At 51.9% G+C, this 22,855-nt stretch overlaps 1 protein-coding gene across 5 annotated transcripts in view; it reads right to left on the bottom strand.

Moving 5' to 3' along the window:
• CSMD2 (CUB and Sushi multiple domains 2) overlaps positions 1–22,855 on the bottom strand; it is a 350,153-nt gene that overhangs the window by 57,074 nt on the left and 270,224 nt on the right. For all 5 annotated transcript variants that reach the window (XM_032132060.1, XM_032132059.1, XM_032132058.1 and 2 more), the window contains 10 exons: positions 21,423–21,626; positions 20,307–20,431; positions 15,042–15,138; positions 14,158–14,262; positions 9,179–9,297; positions 8,466–8,535; positions 5,405–5,521; positions 4,641–4,850; positions 2,927–3,115; positions 48–225 (listed from right to left, as the gene is read on the bottom strand). In XM_032132060.1, coding sequence (XP_031987951.1) covers positions 48–225; positions 2,927–3,115; positions 4,641–4,850; positions 5,405–5,521; positions 8,466–8,535; positions 9,179–9,297; positions 14,158–14,262; positions 15,042–15,138; positions 20,307–20,431; positions 21,423–21,626 — 1,414 coding nt within the window. The remainder of the gene's footprint in view (positions 1–47; positions 226–2,926; positions 3,116–4,640; positions 4,851–5,404; positions 5,522–8,465; positions 8,536–9,178; positions 9,298–14,157; positions 14,263–15,041; positions 15,139–20,306; positions 20,432–21,422; positions 21,627–22,855) is intronic.

The raw sequence follows: 22,855 nt of genomic DNA, 5'->3' as shown, positions 1-22,855 counted from the left end.
CTCCCCAAAATGAGCCCTCGGAGTGATTCCCGACCCTCTGTACCCACCAGACGGTGATGAAGTCGTTGTAGGGCTCTGTCTGCAGCAGGGTGAAGTTCAGGTGGATCCCATATCCCACAGGCACTGTCAGGAGCCAGGTGCAATCCTGGGAATTCGGGTACTGGTTGGGGAAGCCGGGAGAATAAACTGTCCCATTCTGGGCGGTGACATTGCCCCCACAAGGCACTGCAGGGGATCAGAGAGAAACACAAACCCAGTGGGGAAATACCCCTTAAATATCCTTGTATCCCAGTTTTATTCCATATGCCCTTAAATATCCTTATATCCCAGTTTTATTCCATATGCCCTTAAATATCCTTGTATCCCAGTTTTATTCCTTTTGTTTTGGGGATACGAAGGTAACAGTTCTGGACACAGGAAGATCCAGATCTTGCCCTAACTTGCCTTGAATAATTCCTCTCTGCCACAAGCACATCCCACATTTCTTCATGGAAATAAACTGGGTTGAAAAACTTCCTGGGAGAAACTGGGCTGGAAAACTTTGTGGAAAATCTGGGCTGAAAATCTCAGTGGAAAAAAAACCAAAAACAAACTGGTTTGAAAAACTCTGTGGCAAAAACTGGGCTGAAAAACTGTGGAAAAACTGGGCTGGAAAACGTGGAAAAAACTGGGCATTTTCAGCTTGATTGCACGATGGTAAAATTATGGAGTTCTTCAGATGTGGATTTTATCCAGCTGTGCCAGCCAGGTGTGCACAGAAACTCCTCTCTCACTCCCACTGAGAATCCCTGAGCTCCTCCAGCTGCCATGGCAATCAGAGTTTGGGATGGGATCAGCCCAGGAGCAAATCCATGCCCTGGATCCTGGAGCAGCTGGCAGGGAAATGAGGATTGGGGTGGCAGCAGCATGCAGGTCATCAATCCCAGTGACAGTCCCGCTACAGGAGGCCTCCTCCAGCTCCAAATGAACTTGCAGACTAAACGAGGCAATTAGGCCCAGCCCAGGGATGAGCTCAGGATGCAGCAGGGCCCCAGGGTTCGGAGTTTTGTGTGCAAGCATCAACATCTGGAGCTGCCTGGCACGGGAATGGGAATGCTGGAATGGGAATGCTGGAATGGGAATGCTGGCAGCATGGTCCTGGCCGCCTGCAGCAGCTGTGGGTGCTGGGTGGGGTAAGGGTCACCCTGTCCTAAAGCCCACGAGCTGCACCGACCCCGTCCTTCCATGGGAAGGGGCTGCCCAGAGCAGTGGTGGAGTCACAATCCCTGCAAATATCCCAAAAACGTGTGGATGTGGCACTTGTGTGGTGCTGGTTGATGGCTGGGCTCCATGATCTTAAAGATCTTTTCCGGCCTGCACAATTCCGTGGTCTCCCTCTCATTAATTCGGGGTTAAGAGCCAAACCCATCCTTCCTGTGCAGGAGCAGCTCCATAAATCCCTCCCATCCCTCCCTGCTGATCCAGGTGCGAGCTTGGAGCCAAGCTCCAGCTCTCCCCAGGCTGGCTCTGCTCCCCAGTGTGTTTATTTAACCCTACACACCAAACCCCAAAGATCCTGAGGGGCCAAGTCCCTCCCTGCCCTGCCCAGCAGCAGCCAGGCTGCTGATCCCAGGGAAAACTCCCTGGAAAGCTGGAAAAGCCGGGCCCCTGTGCCTTGATTTCAGAATTACAGCTTCTCTTTTAATTAAAGGAGCTTTCAGCGCTGACCTTCGAGGGCGAGGTGAGGGGTTTAGCCTAAGGCAGTGCGTCCTCCCTGCCTGCTGCCAGGCAAAAATGGACAATTTTGGGAAAAAAAAGGCAGGAAAAGGTAAGTCCTGCATCCTTTTAGCAGCAGGAAGAGCCCGGATGTGCTCAGAGACCAGCAGCAAATGGGCCAAAACCTTCCCAGCCCTCACCCCTCTGCTTTTTTGCAGGGCCAGAAAGCCTCTTAAAAATACAAAACCAGGGCAGAACAGGGTGTTTGCAGCTGGCAGAGCCGATGCCTGAGGGAGGTGAGGGTTTAATCTTGCTCCCAGTATCCCCCAGTATCCCCAGCATCCAGCTGGGCACAGGACAGGCTCCCCTGACCCTGTTGGGGTCACTGAAAGAGCAGCTGAAGATTCAGCTCTTTGCGCTTTGTGTTCTCTGGGGTTCAAGGACTTAGAAGAGGGAAAATATCACCTCTCCTCCTCCTTCCCCAGCTCCTGCCGAGCCAGTGCTGGGATAAAGGTCAGTGCTCCCGGGAAATGGGCTGGGAAATCTTCAATAAGCAGCTCTGAACTTCTTAAAGGTTCATCTGAAACCTTTCTGGAGTAAATCCCACAGAATTCCGGCCACCAGCCCAAGGGGTGAAAGGCTGAAACAGCCATGAGGGGGTTGGAAAAGAGAATCTGGATGAGTTTGGATGCCTGGATTGTAAATCCAGCCTGCAGAAGCAGGACAGACAGGACAGAAAGGACACCATGGAAGGTTCCTGAGGACCTCCCACCTGGAACATTCTGGAGATGCCACACGAAGGAGAGCAGGCAGGGACACCCTGAAAGTCCTCAGAGCTGCGAGGTCCTTTCACCAGGGACTGTTTTTATTCATCAGAGCTAAATTCATGGAAGCTGGATGTTGTTGAGGGAATAAAGCAGCGAGGAATTATCACTCCGAGGACCCTGGGCTGCGTCACGCTGAAATAACAGCTCCAGCATGGGAGCTGGGAGACAGAGAGTGTCCTCACCCACATCCCAAGAGCCAAATTCCCCTCAGAAGACGCCCTTTGGTTCTGAACTGCCCCAAATATTCACCAAAACACCTCACGGAGACCACACTTCAACACCTCAGGGCCAAGCCTTCACTCCAAGTGCCCATTCCCAGCCACGCCTTTGCTCCCAGAGCCACTTCCAGCCCCATTCCAAGCCAAGGAGCTGAATTCCCGTGCCCAGGTGAGCCCAGGCCGTACCTTCACACCTGGGCAGGGGGTGGTCCCAGTTCCTGTTGGTGCCGTGCTGGCAGGTGAGCACGGGGTGGCCGATCAGGTGGTAGCCGGGCAGGCACTCGAAGGAGATGGACTGGCCAACGTTGTAGCCGGCTCCTCTCACCACTCCGTTGGCAAAAGGCTCCGGGTCAGGGCATTCCTGCAGCTCGTAGGCTAGGAAAACACAAAGGGAATGCTTTATACTTCATTTCCCAGGAAAAAGTGACAGGATAAGGGGAAACGGCCTCAAGCTGTGCCAGGGGAGGGGCAGGTTGGACATCGGGAGGAATTTCTGCATGGAAAGGGTTGGAAGGGGCTGCCCAGGGAGGTTTGGAGTCCTCATTCCAAGGAAGGACTGGACGTGGCACTCAGTGCTCTGGGATTGGCCACAGGTTGGGCTCAGTGACCTTGGAGAGCTTTTCCAGCCTCACGGATCCTGGGATTCTATGCTCCCTCACAGCAAGCAGTTCACCCACCACGTGCTCAGCTCCTTCCTCCTCACACAACAAATGAATGGAAGGAAATAAACCTTGATGAACCTGCCTGGGGGCTGAGGGGACCCACAAGCTCCAGGCCTATCCCCATCCCACTGCCTCGGAATGGAGTCACCCCACACTCCACTTCCAACTGGGAAATCTGCCTCGTTTTCCAACCCAAAGTGGCCAGCCCTGACGAGGGATGGGAGTCAGCTGGTGACCACGTTCCACCTGGCATCCTCTGAATGGAGCACGAGCAGAGGCTTTTCCTGCTGGAGGGACACACTCCCTCCTTCCCACTCCTTGGATCTCCTTCCCAGACCACTCAGCTCCCAGTTGCTCCCTGGTTGTGTTCAGGATGAAATCCACGAGCTGCCTTTGGCATCCTTTGTCCCTTTGAATTCCCAGGTGCCCGGGACAGGAGGGCAGGGAAGGCCAAAAGGTTTTCAGGGAATTTGTGGAGGCAGAGCTGGGGGTCAAGCAGAGCCAAAAATTCATGTTCAAAATAGGGGAGCTGCCCCACGATTCCAGCTGGGGAAAAAGCACCTCCATCCCCCATCACGCCCAAAACTGAGAGCAAAACTCTTTGTTCTAAAAACTTATTTCTCTCCTTTCACCCTCTGAATTCCCACGTGCCCAGGACAGGCGGGCAGGGAAAACCAAAAGGTTTCCAAAGCCAGGAAGGCAGAGGTGGGCCAAAAATTCATGTTCAGAACAGGGGAGCTGCCCAAGGATTCCAGCTGGATAAGAAGGCATCTCCATTCCCCATCACCCCCAAAACTGAGGATTGAAACTGTATTTTAACAACTTCTTCCTCTCCTTCCAGCCCAGCTCTCCGAGCCAGCCCTGTTCTATTCTTTGGCTGCTTCATTATTTACCCAACCCTGCACCAGGCTGAGCTCAGGATGTGCCCGAACTTCAGCTGGGAGGGAAAAGCAGCTCCAACATTCCAAAGCAAACTCCAAGGGCTCTTCCCCTTGCCCACGAGCTTGGCTCGAGGTGACTCTGGCTGGGATTAATTCCAAGGCATTCCACCGTCACGGGGCACTCCGGGAACATTTGTTCCTTGAGCTGGGGGGAACAGATCCCAGCTGCCAGGATGAAGCACGGCCTTCCTGTAACACCTTTCCACTTACTTGGATTACACCCTCATGGAATTAACACAAAGCCCAAAAGCCCTGACTCCCTCCCACCCCCCCGAGGGCAGGATTGTCCCTCCTTACCTTGGTATTCCAGCTTGAAGCCCGGCTTGTTCTGGGAGTGGTCGCTGTGGAAGTACACGGTGGTTTCGTGGGAGGTGGACAGCAGGGAGCCGGGCAGCTCGGCGCCGCTGAAGCGCCCGATGACGCTGCTGGTGTCGTAGGGCCCGTTCCGGATCTCCACAAAGTCGTGGTTGGGCTCCGTGGAGAAGTTCAGGAACTGGATGTGGGCACCTGGAGAGCGGGAAGGAGGAGTTTGGCTCTGAAACTGCACCTGAGCTTTGCAGCAACACCAACCCCAGCCCCAGGCCCAGCCCCAGCCCCAAGCCCAGCCCCAGCTCCAACCCCAACTCCAACCCCAACCCCAACCCCAATCCCAGCTCCAGCCCCAGCCCCAGCTCCAGCCCCAGCTCCAGCCCCAGCTCCAGCCCCGCCCACCCGCAGATCCCGGGACAGCGTGGGCACTCAGCAGGACTGTAACTGTCCTGAGGGCACAGAGTGGCTTCAAACTGACACGAAGGAGCTTTGGAGTGGAGATTAGGAAGGAATTGCTCCCTGTGAGGGCGGGGAGGCCCTGGCACAGGGTGCCCAGACAAGCTGTGGCTGCCCCTGGATCCCTGGGAGTGTCCCAGGCCACGCTGGATGGGGCTGGGAGCACCCTGGGATAGCTTCCCCCGGCAGGAGTGGAATGAGATGATCTTTAAGGTTCTTCCCACCCCAAAGCAGTCTGGGATTCTCTCATTTTTCACCCCCTCTCTGCGACAGAACACCAAACCCAGCTCTCTCACCAAACCCCACTGGCAGCAGTATCCTCCACGTGCAGTCCAGGTTGCTGGGGTAATTCCCTGGGAAGCCTGGGCTCAGGAGCACTCCTTCCATCTCCTCTGCTGTTCCTCCACACTGGGCTGGAAAACCAACGGGGTTAATGGTCAGGATCCAGTTACAGGATCCCTTCCAGGATCTCTGAGGGGTCTCTCTGGATGAGGGCCACGGGAAATCAAGGAATTAAAAACTCAGCTGAGAAAAAGGAACCAGCACCAAGTTTCCAGGCACTGCATGGCCACGCCAGGAATGGATGAGCCTTTCTCCTGCCCTTTGGAGATGAAAGGCTGGGCCCAGGGATCCAGTCTGGGCCATCACAGAGGGAGAGCCAGATCTGAGCAGTGAGAGAGGGGATGGAAACCCTGCTCTGCCCACAGACACTGGATCAAATCAGGCACCAGCACCTGCTGGAAACCTCAGGCAGCTCAGAAAGGACTGTGAAAGGAATGAGAGGGAGGTGTCTTTACAAACAAACTGTGGGTCTGCTGGTAGGTAAAACCAGGTACTGAGAGGGGAAAGAAACAAGGGGAGGAACCATAAATTCCACATGAATTCCACTGATTGACACAGACTGTTACTCACCCAAGGATGTGCTAAATCCCTGAATTTAGAGAAAAGGAAGAGAGACACAAGGAAAAGAGATGGTGGGGGGTACACTTTAGGAAGGGGGTCTGTATTAGGCAATTTGGGGAGTCTGTACCTCTGAAGTACCTCAGCCAATGGGAAAGAGAGACGGAAATGCGGCCGGGAAATTGGGATAAAAGGAGGCTGCGCCCTCCAGCAACCTGAGAGACCCCAGGGAAATGCCCCATGGCCTCTCCCTTTATTCAAATAAGGTAACAGGCCTCCTCTGTCTCCTTTTTGGACATAAACCTCTGGTGTTTGTGGATTAATTTTCCCGACAACTGCAAAGAAGCTGAGTGTTACTATGGATGCCATGAAGATTTTCTGCCTTTTCTTTTATACCCCTGTTATACCTTTTTACAACTCCTGTATTCTCAGTGCTTTTTGCCTCCATTCTTGGACTTGTTTGTCAAGCTGAGAGACTCAACATTTTAGAAGCTTCGTAGCCGGGGATCAGTGTGCCCCAGAGCCCAAGGTCCTCTCCAGAACACATTCTGTAAACTCAGATAGAACCATCCAGGGGAAGGCTCCTTGGGGAGGGGGGCTCACTCGAGCCTCTCCTTGGGGAATCTTTGATAGATCTGCTAATTAGTAACACCTATAATGAGATACCAGATCTTTTGGGGCATATTCGGCAGGGTGCATCTCGATGCATATGACCTGGACGTGTGCACCTAAGGGTCCTTAAAATAAATCCCAAGGTAAAATCCCTTTTCCCCTTCTAGCCCTGTTTGACTCTTGATTTTAAGACCAGGAAAAGGCATCACTATTCTGACTCCAGTTACAGCTTCTTCTTTTCTCTGCTACCTGTCCCACGTGCCGATCTCTGGGCAATCAATCAATCAATCAATCAATCCATCCATCACTGATAAATACAGCACAGAGCGTTTCCTCGCTGACTGCAGCCATGGCAGCCTAAAAATACATTTACCAAAGGCATCACATGAAATTTCAACACTGACAGCACCTTCTTGTGCTCATCTGGATGACCTCCACCTGCTCCCAGCAGCACCACCCAGCAGAGCCCAGCCAGGTGTTCTCCTAACGCGCTGTGACAGCGAGGCACGGGCTCTTTGTCCGATATCTCATTACGCCCTACTCGCTCCTAACGAGCTTTCTCCCAGAAGATTTCTCTTTCTTTTTCCTCCTAATGGCTCTTTAATAGAAGTGCTTCTGAATTATTGAGAAGCCCAGCAGCTGGAGGAAGTAGACCAGGAGAAAATCAGCACAGCTGCGAACTGTGCTGGGAGCAGAGGCTCTGCACAGGGTTGGGACACAGGACAGAGAGCCCCAGGACTGCCACACCCACAAAGGTGATGGTCACTGCTGGCTCCAGATGTGTTTCTGCCCCTCTGCAGCTGCCTGACCTTTTCCAGGGATGTGAAAAGACAGGCCCAGCTCAAGCAGCCAAAACCCTGCTGGACTGGGAGGCTGGTGCTGATTCAAAGAAGCAAACTTGTGTTTTCCCAGCTTTTGGGATCCTCCTCCATGCCGGGATCTCCCAGCTGAGCCCAAGGGCTTCTGCTTCCACTCAAAGGGGATGGGTCCTTCAGCTCAGTCATTCTCCTGGAAATGTCCCTCTATTTATTCCTGGCCTGCAGATCATCAGATAAAAGAACTGTTGGCTCTTATAATTACTTTAAAGCCAAATGATGTAAGCTGGAACAGCAGGAGCCCGAAATAACTGTTAACTAAAGCTATTAAATGCATAAATGTCTCTCTGAGAGCTGCAAAATGTGCAATATGAATATTAAACATCCACATTTGCTAAAAGCAAATGGCTGCAAATAATAAAAAAAAAAACCTCCAGCAAGTTCCCTTCATCTCTGGGGCTCTTCTCCTCGGGATCTTCCACAGGGAAAATGGAATGTCCAGTCCTTTCCAGGCCTGAACATCTGAGCAGATCTGAGGATCTGGACAAGTGACCTGTGGTCACCTGCTGGACACCAGAGTGGGGAGAGCAAGTTGGGATCCTGGGAGACAGCAGGCCCCAGTGAAAGCAGCAGCTGTAGCGGTATCAAGATACATTCCACAAAAATAAACCCCACAGTAAAGATGGGGAAAAAAATCCTCAACCCATAAAACCAACCTGCTCCCAGCACCAGGAAAATTTAGGTTTTCCCTTTTGAACGATTTTGTGTTGAGGGGGATAATTCTGTGTTTCACATTTTGTGCTATAGCCACATCTCAAACATCCAAAACAAAGCACTCCAGGCAGCCCGCGGGGACTTCCCAGGTGCAATTTCCCTGGCAACAAATGGAGATTTTTTCCCCATACTCTCTCCCACACTTGCAGAACCAACCTGAATTTCTCTAAATCAGCTCTTTATCCTTGTTTGGGGTTTTTTTTTTGGGTGGGAAGTGTTGTAAATATCAGCCAGGTAGAAAGAAGTCGAGTCCTACCGATGCAGAGCGGCGGAGGGTAATTCCAGCGGCGCACCGTGCCCGGCATGCAGGAGATGTGGGAGTGGCCCTGCAGGGATGGAAAACAAGACAGGGAGTTTGGGAGTGGATAGAAAACAAGGTGAGGAGCCTGTCCCTGTCCTGGCAGGAAAGAATTCCTTGTAAGGTGGATCTGATCCAGAGGGATGCTCCCAGGTCCCTGTCCCATCCGGGGTGCCAGACAAAGCGATGCCTTGAAGGACCTGGAAATGCAACGACACGCTTTGGAGATCATGTTAGTATGGGAGGTAGCATAAAGGCTGGTCTTTATTGGAGGCTTCCAAGGGAAGATATGGAAAAATACCCACAAAATGCCCAACCCTGCATGGGGTGAGTACAGTTTTATACATTTAGTGAATTAGCGTAACTGACAAAAATCCCCAGTTAGAGACATAAATGGTGAGGTAATTCGACCCTCTCTGAACCCTCCCCCCTCAGATAGGGACTAAACTTCGTGTCTTGAAGAGCTGGTTCCAACCTTGGAAGAACCAAGACAGGACAGGAGCCTTGGACCCCCAGCTTGGAGCTCTGGAATGTGTTTTGTCTTTCTGCCTCGGGAAAAGGGAGGGAGAAGTCTTGGGCCTCGCCAGGGGTACAATAACAGAGGTCCAAATCGATGTGTGAAGAATACAGGGAATACAGAAGAGCAGAAATCCTTCTGGCAGCGTTGGTACCTGCAGGGCGTAGCCCGGCTCGCACTGGAAGGACACCACGTCGTTCACCAGGTAACGCTCCCCGATCTTCAGCCCATTCCCAGGAACCGGCGGCTCGGGGCAGCTGGAGAGGCCCACGGCTGTGGAGGGAAGGGAGAGGGGAGCTCAGGGAGTGGGGATGGGGCTGTGCTGGGGGCTGGAGGGATGGGAACGCGCTGTTTGTTTTACCCCATTCCCCTGTTCACCACCACAGACTCTGGGTGGGAAATCCCATTGATGCCATGAGGATTTTTGCCTTTTCTTTTATACCCCTGTTATACTTTTTTACGACTTGTGTATTCCTGGTGCTTTTTGCCTGCATTCTTGGACTTGTTTGTCAAGCTGGGAGACTTAAGCATTTTAGAAGCTTCGTAGCCAGGGATCAGTGTGCCCCAGACCCCAAGGTCCTCTCCAGAACACATTCTGTAAACTCAGATAGAACCATCCAGGGGAAGGCTCCTTGGGGAGGGGGGCTCACTTGAGCCTCTCATTGGGGAATCTTTGATAGATCTGCTAATTAGTAAAGCCTGTAATGTTATACCCAATGTTGAGGGGGAGACACAGAGATCAACTCGGGGTGCATCTCAGTGCGTATGACCTGGACGTGTGCACCTCAGGATCCTTAAAAGAAATCCCAAAGTAAAATCCCTTTTCCCCTTCTAACCGTGTTTGACTCTTGATTTTAAGACCAGGAAAAGGCATCACCATTTCCTTTGGATTCTCCAAGGACAGCCCTGGCTGTGCAGCACTCCCATCACAGGGGTTCCATTCCACCTGGAACACGTTTTTTCACGCACAGAAGTATCACAGACCCACTTGGTGATTCGTGGCCAGAAACATTTTGACTGAGCCCAAGTGATTTGATGGAAGGGACTGACTCTTCCTCCACGGTTCCCAAAAAAACCCATCCACCAGGAACCCTCCCACGTGAGATCCAGCATTTTTTGTCCCTTTACCAGGCAGCACCTGAGGGAGGATGGGAAGGGATGGAGGAGGGAACAACCTCCTGGCAGGGGACCTTGATTGCACCCAATTTGTCCCTTTCTGGGCAGAAGCCACACGGTTCCAATCCCCTTTTCCTCCCGTTTCCCTTCCCAGACTGAATTTTCCATGAGCTGCAAGCACGGCTGGTCCTTGACCGCACCTGCGCAACAGCCTAGGAAATTTCATCCAATCCCATTTCCATTCCTACATTTACAGCTGGGAATATCCTGCTGCAAACTCAACTAACAACCTGAGACATCACGTGTGGGGTGATGGGCTCTGCTTCCCATATCTTCCTTTTCCCTTCCCTTCCTTTCCCCTTCCCTTCCCCTTCCCTTCCCTTCCCCTTCCCTTCCTTTCCCCTTCCCTTCCCTTCCTTTTCCCTTCCCTTCCTTTCCCCTTCCCTTCCTTTCCCCTTCCCCTCCTTTCCTCTTCCCCTCCCTTTCCTTTCCTTTCCTTTCCTTTCCTTTCCTTTCCTTTCCTTTCCTTTCCTTTCCTTTCCTTTCCTTTCCTTTCCTTTCCTTTCCTTTCCTTTCCTTTCCTTTCCTTTCCTTTCCTTTCCTTTCCTTTCCTTTCCTTCCCTTCCCTTCCCTTTCCTTCCCTTTCCCTTCCTCTTTCCTTTCCTCTTTCCTTTCCTTTTTTCCTCTTCCCTTCCCTTCCCTTTCCTCTTCCCTTCCCCTTCACTTTCCCTTCATTTTTCCCTTTCCTCATCCCCCTCTCCCTCCCACATCTCCCCTCTCCTCTCCCCATCTCCCTTTCCTTCCCACATCTCCCCTCTCCTTCCCACACTTCCTCTCCTTTCCAAATCTCCCCTCTCCATTCATCTCTTTCCTTCCCACATCTCCTTCTCCCTCCTTCATCTCCCTCCTTCTTCCCACCTCTCCCCTCTCCTTCCCACATCTCCCTCTCCCTCCCCCATCTCCCTCGTCCCCCTGCACTCCCCAGGGAGCTAAAAGGAATCCTCCTTCCCTCCCTGTGCCGGCAGCTGCCACTCCAAGGTAACCCCTGCATCCCTGCCAGGGCTCCTGCTCTGCTCCAACCCCACTGAGCCCAAGGCAGGGGCAAAATAAAAGAGAGCAGGAGCGAGGAGAGGCTGAGCCTCCTCCTGGAAGCCCAGTCACGCTTCCCTGCGTGTTCCCTCCCCGCTCGTGGATGTGCTGCTTGACCTTCAGAGAGGCAGGGGGGGAAATAGCTTTAAATAACTTCTCATTCACATCAGTGGCTTTCACTCAGTCCCAAATTGTTCCCGGCTTTGGAGCATGCAGAGGTAAGAGCTCAGCTGAGTAACCCAGTGAGGGAGAAACCGGAGTTCTCTTCCCCTGTTTTAGCTCATCTCTCCCAACTTCCTCGCAGAAGGAACACAGAAAAAACCCAGGGCTCAGGGCTGGGAAATTCCAATTGTACAAACAGAGCAGAAATCCCATTATTTCCAGCTGCCCTGGAAATCAACACCTATTAATTTCCTCAGCCAAGGGAACAGACAGGGCTGATAATCCCCAGCCTCATGAAAAACCTGGGCATGATTTTTGCAGGGGTTGCTCAGAGGATTTATTGATTGGAACACAGGTGCAGAAGAACCAGAGACACAGCGAGAGGATTCCTGCAGCTCCCAGAGCACAGGCTGGGCACATTTTCTCTCCCCAATCCTGTGGTGGCTGTAATCCCGCTGGATTCAATAATGGACAAGGTTTCAGTGTGTAAAGGCAGGAAATCCTGGCAGGTTCGGTGCTGCTTGGCCTCTAAAGCACAGTCCCAGCTGTCATTGCACAGAATCCCACTCTGCTTTGGGTGGGAAGGGTCCTCAATCATCCAATTCCCCCCCTGAGTGGGCAGGGACACTTCCCACGATCCCAGGTTGCTCCAAGCTGGCCTTGGACACTCCCAGGGATGTGGCAGCCACAGCTCCTCGGGCAGAACTCCTGCGGCCACTTTACAGAATGAAATGCGCCATCCAAAAATCCATTTGCGGCCTTGGAACAAAACCAAACCAGCAGAACATGGTTTGGCTGCAGAGCCGTGCTCAGAACCAATTATCAGCCCCACGTCCAGCAGGAACCAGTCCTGCCATGCCCCGAGGAGGACTGGGGACACAGACAGAGCTGTCCCCACGTGTCTCAGCAGCTCAGCAGCACCAGCACGGCTGTGGGACACGGCCAGGCCAGCCTGGGATGAGCCAGGGAGCTGCAGGAGCTCCAGGCTGGCTCCAGCCCTGTCCCACAGGATCCTCAGCACGGAGCAGATGCAGGAAGCTGCTCTTTGTGCTCTTGGATGTGCTGGGCAGAGCTGGCAGTGCCCTCCTGCACCCCCTCCCTGCTGCTGCTGGGCTGTGGCAGCAATTCCAACCTCACACAGCACCAGAGCTGAGAAAATCATGGAATATCCTGATCCATAAGGATCATCCTTCCAACTCCTGGCTCTGGAGGACAACCCCAAAATGTTCAGGTTGGATTTAGGGAAAGGTTCTTCTCCCAGAGGGTGCTGGGCACTGCCCAGGCTCCCCAGGGAATGGGCACGGCCCCGAGGCTGCCAGAGCTCCAGGAATGTTTGGACAGCACTACCAGGGATGCCCAGGGTGGGACTGTCGGACTGGATAATCCTGGTGGATCCTTCCAGCTCAGGATATTCCACGATTGTGTGCCAGTGTTATCCACAGGCTGCTTGCACAGGGAATAGCAGATCCCAGGCAGCCCCTGGATCCCCTCTCCTGATCAGACACCAGGAACCAAAACACAGAGCCAGGGTAGAACAATTTTTGTCATCCCCATCCAAACCTGACAGCCTTTTCCCAAAGGATTCTCTTCCCTGCCACGTCTCCCAGCCTCAGTCAGGGTTGTTCTCCCACCCCTGGGGATTTCTTTTTTAAAACACATTCTCTGTCTAAAACCACATTTAACCACGTGCTGGGGTCTGTATTCCCAAAAAAACCTGGCATGAGGCCTGCTGGGAGGAACGTGCTGCCATTGTTGGGATCATTCCTAACCAGGAATCCACTGAAGTGCTCCACACAACCACAGAATTGGGGTTGGAGGGGACCTTAAAGACCTTTTTAAGGTGTTTTTAACCATTAATTTAATTCCAGCCCCCAAAAAAGGGAGAAAGGTGTGGGTGCCCACACGACCTCAGAGCTTCCAGAGGTTGTGCCAAGGTGCTTCCCTCAGCTGGAGGTTGGAAAAGGAGCATGGATCAACTCCCATGGAAATGATCCTGTCCAGGGTCTGGACACCTCTGAGCTCAAAGCACAGGAATTCCTGGATCCAGCTGAGAGTGCCCTGGGATGTAGGGATGGGAGGGAGCACATCCAGGTGAGGGAGGGGAACACCCCAAAACCCATCAGGCAGCACCTGAAATATTGCAGCTCATTTTGCACCCCAGAGCACAAACCCACACTGGTAACACTGATAACACCGGTAACACTGATAACATTGATAACCCTGATAACACTGATAACACTGATAACATTGATAACACTGATAACATTGATAACACCGAGCTCAGCCTGTGAGGAGAGCCTGCCCAGGGTGTTTGTGCAGCCCCATCCCTGAAGTTTTTCCAAGCTCAGGCTGCATTAAAAATGTGCAAATCAAACTAATCTCCCATCTGACCCTGCTTTCCTCAGCAGGTCCCACGGGATGACCCCTGAGGGCCCTTCCAGCCAGGATTTTTGGGATAAGGACGCATTTCCAGCAGGGAATGCCAAGAGCCTCCCAGCCCCCGGCCAGCAGCACTTCTCCAGCCCAGATCCCAGCCCTGTACCCACGGATTTTTATCACTTCGCCACCATGAGGACACAACGAGGTGCCACCAGAGCACCACGAGGGTCACCCCAGCCCTCTGCTCCATCTTTTCTCCGTTGAACACTCTCTCCCTGAGAGCAGGGAGCCACGGCAGCTCCTCCTCCCACTTCCCCGAGGCAGCAGCCCCATGAACACCTCCCCATCTCCCGGGAGCAGCGGGATCAAGGCTGGAGCTGCTCTTACTTTTGTATTCCAGGTGAAAGCCGGCAGCAGAGACGCTGATGTCGGAGTAGAAATGCAGGTAGAGCTGGTTTGAGGTGCTGTTGAGCAGCGCAGGCACCGTGGTTCCTGGGAAAACAAGAGCAGCACAAAGACAGTGGAGAGGATCCCTCTCCTCCTCGGAGATTGGCGGCAGGAGAGGCTGGGAACAGAAAGTCCTTTCAGCTTAACAAGCTCCTCTCGGTTTTGATCAGGTTCTAATGAGGCCAACTGAGAAATACCCAGGGCCTTTCCAGGGGCTGCTCCTGGATTTCAGCCTGTGGAGCTCCGCCAGGGACAGACAAAAAGCATCAAGGGATGGGGAACAGCGTGGGTGGAGCACAGGTCCATGGAAATTCGGATTCCTTCATTCCCTGGAAGCTGCTGCAGCAGCAGGACGAGGCACTTCCATGCCAGCCCCTTCTCCTGCCAGGCTCAGAGCGCTTTGGGCACATTTGTTAAATAAATGAGATTTTGGGCCGCTGTCCTGCCATTTGAAAGCCTCTCAAAGTTCCTGGAGCCCGGCTCATCCCTGCTGTGCTGAAAGCCACAATTCCTCAGCGTCCAAGGGAAAATAAAAGTTTGTTTTGTAACCCTTCAGCCATCCTGGGGCACATCAGCCAGGTCAGGTCACCCTGCCAGGCGTGGTGGCCTCACATCCCAGCAGAGCTGAGGGAACTCCCATTCCCAGGAATAAAACCCCACTGCTTTTGTGTTTAAGGCTCCCTCTCAACCTTTTCCACAGGCAGACAGGGTTGAAATTCCCAATCCAACAAAGCACACGATTCCCTTTGAATCTATTCCGAGTTTTTGATGGAGTTCAGCTTAATTTTGTGAGGAGAATAAAACTGGGCTCGACTGGCACGTACCAGAGAAGCTCCCCAGCATGGTGGCTGTGTTGTCTGCCCCATCAAACACTTCCAGGGAATCCCAGTTCTGCTCCGTGACAAAACTGATCACCTGGATCTGCAGGGAGAAACAAAATAAATAGGAAAAAAAAAATAACAGCACAACTCCTGCAAAAATGGTAATAAATCAGATTAACAGCAATTAAAGGGTCACTAATTGAGTTAGTAACACATTCTGGGGGTTCAGCATGGGTAAAACTTGGGAGATTTCTGCTGGGCTTTTCCAGCTATTTTCCCCCAAACTTCCAAACAGGAATGCTGGTTGCTGCTGCTGCTCCAGGGCTGGAGCTGCTCAGCTCATTTACAGCTGCTGACAATCCCAGTCTTTTTATCCTCTGCATGGAGAAATCCCCGAAGACTTTGAACCCTTTCAAATGAGAGCAACCTGAGAGCTAAAATAAACCCCAACCCCCTCACATGAAACAGGATTTTAAAAACCCAATCAAGTTCCTGCCTTGTTCCTCAGCTTTCAGAGGCATCACTGAGCTGCTTTTTTGGATTTCACCTTTCCCTGCCATGCCCCGTAAGGTTTGGAGGCCTTAGGAAGTTGCTTGACTCCATTAGCTGGAACATGAACACAAATCCTGGGATGAGAAGCATCTGGAGAGCTGAGAAATCTGCATTTCCACTGAAATCTGCATTTCCACTGAAATCTGCATTTCCACCAAAATCTGCATTTGCACTGAAAAGCAGCTTGTGCTTGAGCAAGGATCTCCGTGGACCTGCACAGCTTTGTTTGCCAGGATCACCATGAACATGGATTTTGCCTAAATCCCAAATGCTGGGGGTTCAAAGCACTCAGTGTCCCACGAAAAACCCAAGTTTGGTGAATGGGGTGAGAGCGAGGCAGCAAATCTGAGCAAAACCCAACGGTTTTGGGGACAATCCAGATTGAATCTGCGAGTTCTGGATGAGATTTTTCCAACACTGGGTATCTCAAATTAAACTGCCAGGCAAAAAAACCCCCAGAGGACCCTTAAAGACAAATCAGGAGCATAAATCAGTTGGACAACTTGGCTCCAAACATGGAGAGCGCCGGAAAATTGGGAAAAATGAGCAGTGAGGAGAGTTCAGTGCCCTCAAACCTTGACTACTACACACGGGTGAACTCCCTCCCTTTTTCCCCAAACCTTATTCCCTGATTTTGATGCCATGAAGATTTTTTTGCCTTTTCTTTTATACCCCTGTTATACCTTTTTACAACTCCTGTATTCCTAGTGGTTTTTGCCTCCATTCTTGGCCTTGTTTGTCAAGCTGAGAGACTCAACATTTTAGAAGCTTCGTAGCCGGGGATCAGTGTGCCCCAGAGCCCAAGGTCCTCTCCAGAACACATTCTGTAAACTCAGATAGAACCATCCAGGGGAAGGCTCCTTGGGGAGGGGGAGCTCACTCGAGCCTCTCCTTGGGGAATCTTTGATAGATCTGCTAATTAGTAACACCTAGAATGAGATACCAGATCTTTTGGTGCATTGTGTCATTTCAATGCATATGACCTGGACGTGTGCACCTGAGGATCCTTAAAAGAAATCCCAAGGTAAAATCCCTTTTCCCCTTCTAACCGTGTTTGACTCTTGATTTTAAGACCAGGAAAAGGCATCAATTTCCTCACCCACCCCAATTCCCCACTTGCCTCTGCCCTGCCGAACATCAAATCAAAAAACCCCTTTCGAAAAGAAACGAATCAAAAAACCCCCCTCGCTTCAGCCATTTAAACCCATTTCCTCCTTGATTTACTCTGGGTAATAAAACCGGCTCTGAAGTTCCTCCCAAGTGTTTTTTTGAGCAGAAAATGAGCGGAGTTCATCCAGCAGGAATCGCAGTGACCCCCACGGAGCCATCACTGCTCCCTCTGACCCTTTTTCCCTTTTCCCTGCCTCATTCCACCCCTATTGTGATTTACATTATGGGAAGTGGAGTGACAACGAGCGTTTTGTTTGCTCTTACACAGCCTCAATTATTTATTCTCCTCTCTTCCCCTCCCCACTCCAACTTCACGGAATAAACATTTTTAAGGTCCTAATTCTAGTCTGACATGTGGATTCACAAGGGATCTGCATCTATTTACTGCCACGTGCATAAATTAATTCGCTCAGGAACGTTTGTTTCGGGAATGAATAATTCATGGCACAAGTGCCAGCTCCTACCCTGATTACATAAAAATCCTGAGTGCTGCTACCAAGAAAGCTTCAATTTCACCTCCTCCCCTGATTTACACCTGCTTAGCCTTTAATTGTTGTGCGAAAAGGGGGTGAAGCCATGCTGGAATGAGGAGCTAATAATGGAGAATCCAAAGCAAGGGGGGCCAGGATGGATCCAGCTCCAGCTCCAGGGTCATTCCCTCCCTGGGGGCTGCCCCGAGACCCCTCCCTGCAGCTGTTTTAGGTCTTGGGAGCCAAAACTTTTCTCCAAGGGCTTTTTTTTTCTCCCCCTGGAAGTCTCAGGGAAGCTGATGGGTTGTGACCAGGTGACAGCAGATCCCGGTGGAAGTGGAGACCTCAGCACTGCTGGGGGCCCCACTAACACGAGATCAAAGAATTTCAAGGGTTTGGGATGGACTTCAAAGCTCCTCTTGTCCCAAAACCTCTGCCACACCCTCCACTGTCCCAGGTTGCTCCAAGCCCTGTCCAACCTGGCCTTGGACATTCCAGGATTGGAGCATCCACAACCTCCCTGGACAATCTGTTCCACCCCCATAATAAAAAACTTCTTTTTTCACCCCAATTCCCCCTCTTTTGTAGCAGAGGACTGGGTCACACTGAAGGACCATGGTCCTGCTCTTCCCCAAATCCCACCCTAAACCTGGGAACTGAACTGCGAGCCTGGCCAAGGCACAGCACAGCCACAAAATCCACTTTGTTTTGGTTGCTTGCATTCTGTGCCAGCCCCCAAAATTTTGATTTCCCTTGGAAAAGATCCCATCCAACAGGAAAAGGGGTGAAAAATACAACAACAACAACAAAAAAACCCAACCAGAAAAACCCCCAACCTAACAAAAAACTCAACCAACAAATGGATCCTCCTTCATTTCAGGGGCTTGAAAGCGGCCAAATTCCAGCTGGACAGGAGAGCTTTGGAAAACACTGTTTTAAATGGCTTCAAAACCGAAGGAAAAGGGGGATTTGCAGCACTGGACACAGCAAAAGCCTCAGAGGCTTCAAAATATCACCCCAGGCCTGTGGGGTTTCACTGTGAACCCCCTGGGGCCCATCCCAGAGCCAGGGGCAGGTTTGGGGCTGGGGGCTGAGGGTGACAATCTCCAAGTGAGAATCTCCAGGTAGGAATTCCTGAGCTGCTGTTGGAATAAACCTGCCCAGAGAAACCCAACAGTGCCAGCAGCTGAGAGCTGCACAGGGAGGGGATCCCTCCAAATCCATCACCAAACACACGGCAGGGAAATCAAAGCACTTCAGGAATGAAAACCTCACAGAGTGGTGGGAAAGAGGAAGAAAAAAATCCCTCAGACAAGTGAGGAATGAATGCTCCTGCTCCAGAATCCACCTCCTGTGTCACCCAGCACGGGGCAGCTTGGGGGCACAGCTCAGGGAGGGCTTTATCTCCTGATGCTGGGATTAATCCTCAGCTCTGCTGCTGCAGAGGGACGATAAAGGCCACAAAACACCTGCAGAGAGCTCCTTTACCTGGAGCTGAGGAGCAGCAGAGCTGTGATTGTGTAAATATCCCACTGCAGCTCTGCTGGGATAACAGATCCTGGGGCGAGCGGCTCTGCCCGTGTGGCTCACACGGCTTTTAACCCTGAATAGTTCATCAGGGTGAAGATCTGCACCCCAAATCCCCCCTTTTAACAATGAATAGCTCATCAGGGTGAAGATCTGCACCCCAAATCCCCCCTTTTAACCCTGAATAGCTCATCAGGGTGAAGATCTGCACCCCAAATCCCCCCTTTTAACCCTGAATAGTTCATCAGGGTGAACATCTGCACCCCAAATCCCCCCTTTTAACAATGAATAGCTCATCAGGGTGAAGATCTGCACCCCAAATCCCCCCTTTTAACCCTGAATAGCTCATCAGGGTGAAGATCTGAACCCCAAATCCCCCCTTTTAACCCTGAATAGCTCATCAGGGTGAAGATCTGCACCCCAAATCCCCCCTTTTAACCCTGAATAGCTCATCAGGGTGAAGATCTGCACCCCAAATCCCCCCCTTTTAACCCTGAATAGCTCATCAGGGTGAAGATCTGCACCCCAAATCCCCCCTTTTAACCCTGAATAGCTCATCAGGGTGAAGATCTGCACCCCAAATCCCCCCTTTTAACGCTGAATAGCTCATCAGCGTGAAGATCTGAACCCCAAATCCCCCCTTTTAACAATGAATAGCTCATCAGGGTGAAGATCTGCACCCCAAATCCCCGCTTTTAACCCTGAATAGCTCATCAGGGTGAAGATCTGCACCCCAAATCCCCCCTTTTAACGCTGAATAGCTCATCAGGGTGAAGATCTGCATCCCAAATTCCCCCGGTGTTGTGTCCCACCAGCACAGCCCCACTGCCCTGCCACACACAGGAGGCAAAAATGTGTTTAAATCCATCACTGAATGTCCTGAGCTGGAAGGGATGAAGATCACCCAGCCCAGCCCCTGGCCCAGCACAGACAACCCAACAACCCCAGGGGTGGGAGAACAACCCTGACTGAGGCTGGGAGACGTGGCAGGGAAGAGAATCCTTTGGGAAAAGGCTGTCAGGTTTGGATGGGGATGACAAAAATTGTTCTACCCTGGCTCTGTGTTTTGGTTCCTGGTGTCTAATCAGGAGAGGGGATCCAGGGGCTGCCTGGGATCTGCTATTCCCTGCGCAAGCAGCCTGTGGATAACACTGGCACACAATCGTGGAATATCCTGAGCTGGAAGGATCCACCAGGATTATCCAGTCCAACAGTCCCACCCTGGGCATCCCTGGCAGCGCTGTCCAAACGCTCCTGGAGCTCTGGCAGCCTCGGGGCCGTGCCCATTCCCTGGGGAGCCTGGGCAGTGCCCAGCACTCTCTGGGGGAAGAACCCTTCCCTAAATCCAACCTAAATCCCCCAGGCACAGCTCCAGCCCTTCCCTGAGATCACCAATCAGCCCCTGCCCACTCCTGGCATTAAATGAAGCCCTGATTCCAGAGAATTCCACACCAATCCATCCCTTTCCTACGAGGAGCAGAGACTTCCCAACACGTGGCCTCTCTGGGAGCAGCAGAGCCCGAGTGTCCCCCCTCTGCCCCAGCTGTACCTGGATCCCTGCTCCCTCGGGGACCGTGATCTTCCACACGCAGTTGAGGCTGTTCAGGTAGGGCTCGGGGAAGCCGGGGGACAGGATGGTTCCCTTCCGCTCCGTCAGGTTCCCCCCGCAGGGCACTGCAAGGAGGAAAGCGCCGTTGGAAAGGGAAGGAATTGGCTTTGTGCTAAAAACGTTGTTCAAATGAGGAGAAATCAAGAAGTGGTTGTGATTTAAGGGTGAGATTTGTAGGAATGATCCTGGTTTTAGTAATTTTTGGGCAACTTTTGGCACATTTCTTGGGAGTGGGGAACACACAGGGCTGATCTTCAGGAGCTGCTGATTTATTCAAGATGCTTGTCCCAGATCTCACAGTGAGTATTGGGTGAAAATGTCAATTCCCTGGAATATGGGGTTAAACTCTTCTTATTCAGGCTGGGCTTTGTATTGTGTCTGATAATCATGCAATGGTTTGGGTGGGAAGGGACCTTAAAGATCACCAAGTCCTTTCACCCAGACACCTTCCACTATCCCAGATTGTTCCAATCCCCATCCAACCTGGCCTTAGGACACTTCCAGGGATTCAGGGGCAGCCACAACCTCCCTGGGCAGAACTGCAAGAGGTTTTAAAGAAGATTTTTACATTTCATTAATGCTTTGTTTTGCTGTTGATTTTTTCATAGAACCATGGAATACCCCAAGCTGGAAGAGACCCACAAGGATCACCAACATCCAGCTCTTGGACACTTCCAGGACAACCCAGGGAGGAGTCCCACAATCATCACCAACATCCAGCTCTTGGACACTTCCAGGACAACCCAGGGAAGAGTCCCACAATCATCACCAACACCCAGCTCTTGGACACTTCCAGGACAACCCAGGGAAGAGTCCCACAATCATCACCAACACCCAGCTCTTGGACACTTCCAGGACAACCCAGGGAAGAGTCCCACAATCATCACCAACATCCAACCCTTGGACACTTCCAGGACAACCCAGGGAAGAGTCCCACAATCATCACCAACATCCAACCCTTGGACACTTCCAGGACAACCCATGGAACGACCCCACTGATTTTCCCAGCGCGACCCCACCCGTTCCCGCCTCCCCCCAGGCCGCGGTGCCACCTACCCACGCAGGTGGGGACGGAGGTGTTCCACTGTGCCAGGGCCCCGGGCATGGCCAGGCACTCGATGGCGGGGGAGCCGCGCAGGCCGTAGCCGGGGCTGCACTCGAAGCGCACCACGGCCCCCACGGCGAAGTCGCTGCCCAGGCGCCGCCCGTGCCGCGGCTCTGGCACGGAGCTGCACTGCGTGGCGCTGGTGCGGGGCACGGCTGCCAGGGAGCAGGGGAATGGAGACACAACAGCGTTAGAGAGAACGTTTTGGGAATGCCAGCTGTCGGAGTAAAGCTCTGTCGGTTTTACATTGAAATCCCCAAGTATCTGCAAGACTTTTTGCTGAATGCAAACATGGCCATTGACTGATTGCACCTAAACCCCAAGGAGGGGCTGAATCCAAGCACGGCCATTGATTGTTCCTGAACCCCAAAGAGGGTCTGATTCCAAACTTGACCATTTCCCAGTTATACCTAAAGCCCCAACGTATCTAAATCACAACGAGGGGATGAACCCAAGCATAGTCACGGCCTGATTTTATCTAAGCCCCCAAGGTTGGCTGAGTCCAGGCTTGACCATTGACTAAACCCCGAAGTATCTGAATCCCAAAGAGGGACTGAGTCCAAACACGGCCATTGACTGGTTGTTCCTAAATCCCAAGGTATCTAAACCTCAAAGAGGGGCTGAATCCAAACATGAGCAGTGACTGATTATACCTAAATTCCAAAGATTGGCTGAATCCAAGGATAACCACTGACTGATTGCACCTAAATCCCAAAGTATCTAAATCCCAAAGAGGGGCCGAATCCAAACATGACCATTGACTGATCACTCCTAAACCCCAAAGTATCTAAATCCCAAAGAGGGGCCGAATCCAAACATGACCATTGACTGATCACTCCTAAACCCCAAAGTATCTAAATCCCAATGTGGGCCTGAATCCAAGCATGACCATTGATAATTCCTAAACCCCAAGGATTAGCTGAATCCAAGCATGACCATTGATAATTCCTAAACCCCGAGGATTGGCTGAATCCAAGCATGACCACTGATAATTCCCAAATCCCAAAGATTGGCTGAATCCAAGCATGACCACTGATAACTCCTAAACCCCAAAGAGGGGCTGAGGCTAAACATGGCCATTGACTGATGATATGTAAACCCCAAACTATCTGAACCCCAAAGAGGGGCTGAATCCAAACGTGACCATCTCCAGTTATACCTAAACCCAAAAGTATCTCAATCTCAGAGGGGCTGAATCCAGGCATGGCCACTGTCTGATTGTACCTAAATCCCAAAAATTGGTCAAATCCGAGCATAACCATTGACTGATTGTACCTAAATCCCAAAGACTGGTTGGATCCAGGTATGACAATTAACTGATTATTCCTAAACCCCAGAGAGGGGCTGAATCCAAGCACGACCACTGTGAAGGAAGAACATTTCA

The sequence above is a fragment of the Corvus moneduloides genome, chromosome 23, assembly GCF_009650955.1.
Source record: "Corvus moneduloides isolate bCorMon1 chromosome 23, bCorMon1.pri, whole genome shotgun sequence".
Taxonomy (NCBI): Eukaryota; Metazoa; Chordata; class Aves; order Passeriformes; family Corvidae; genus Corvus; species Corvus moneduloides.
The sequence above is the reverse complement of the archived record's forward strand: the minus strand, read 5'-3'. Positions and strand labels throughout refer to the sequence as shown.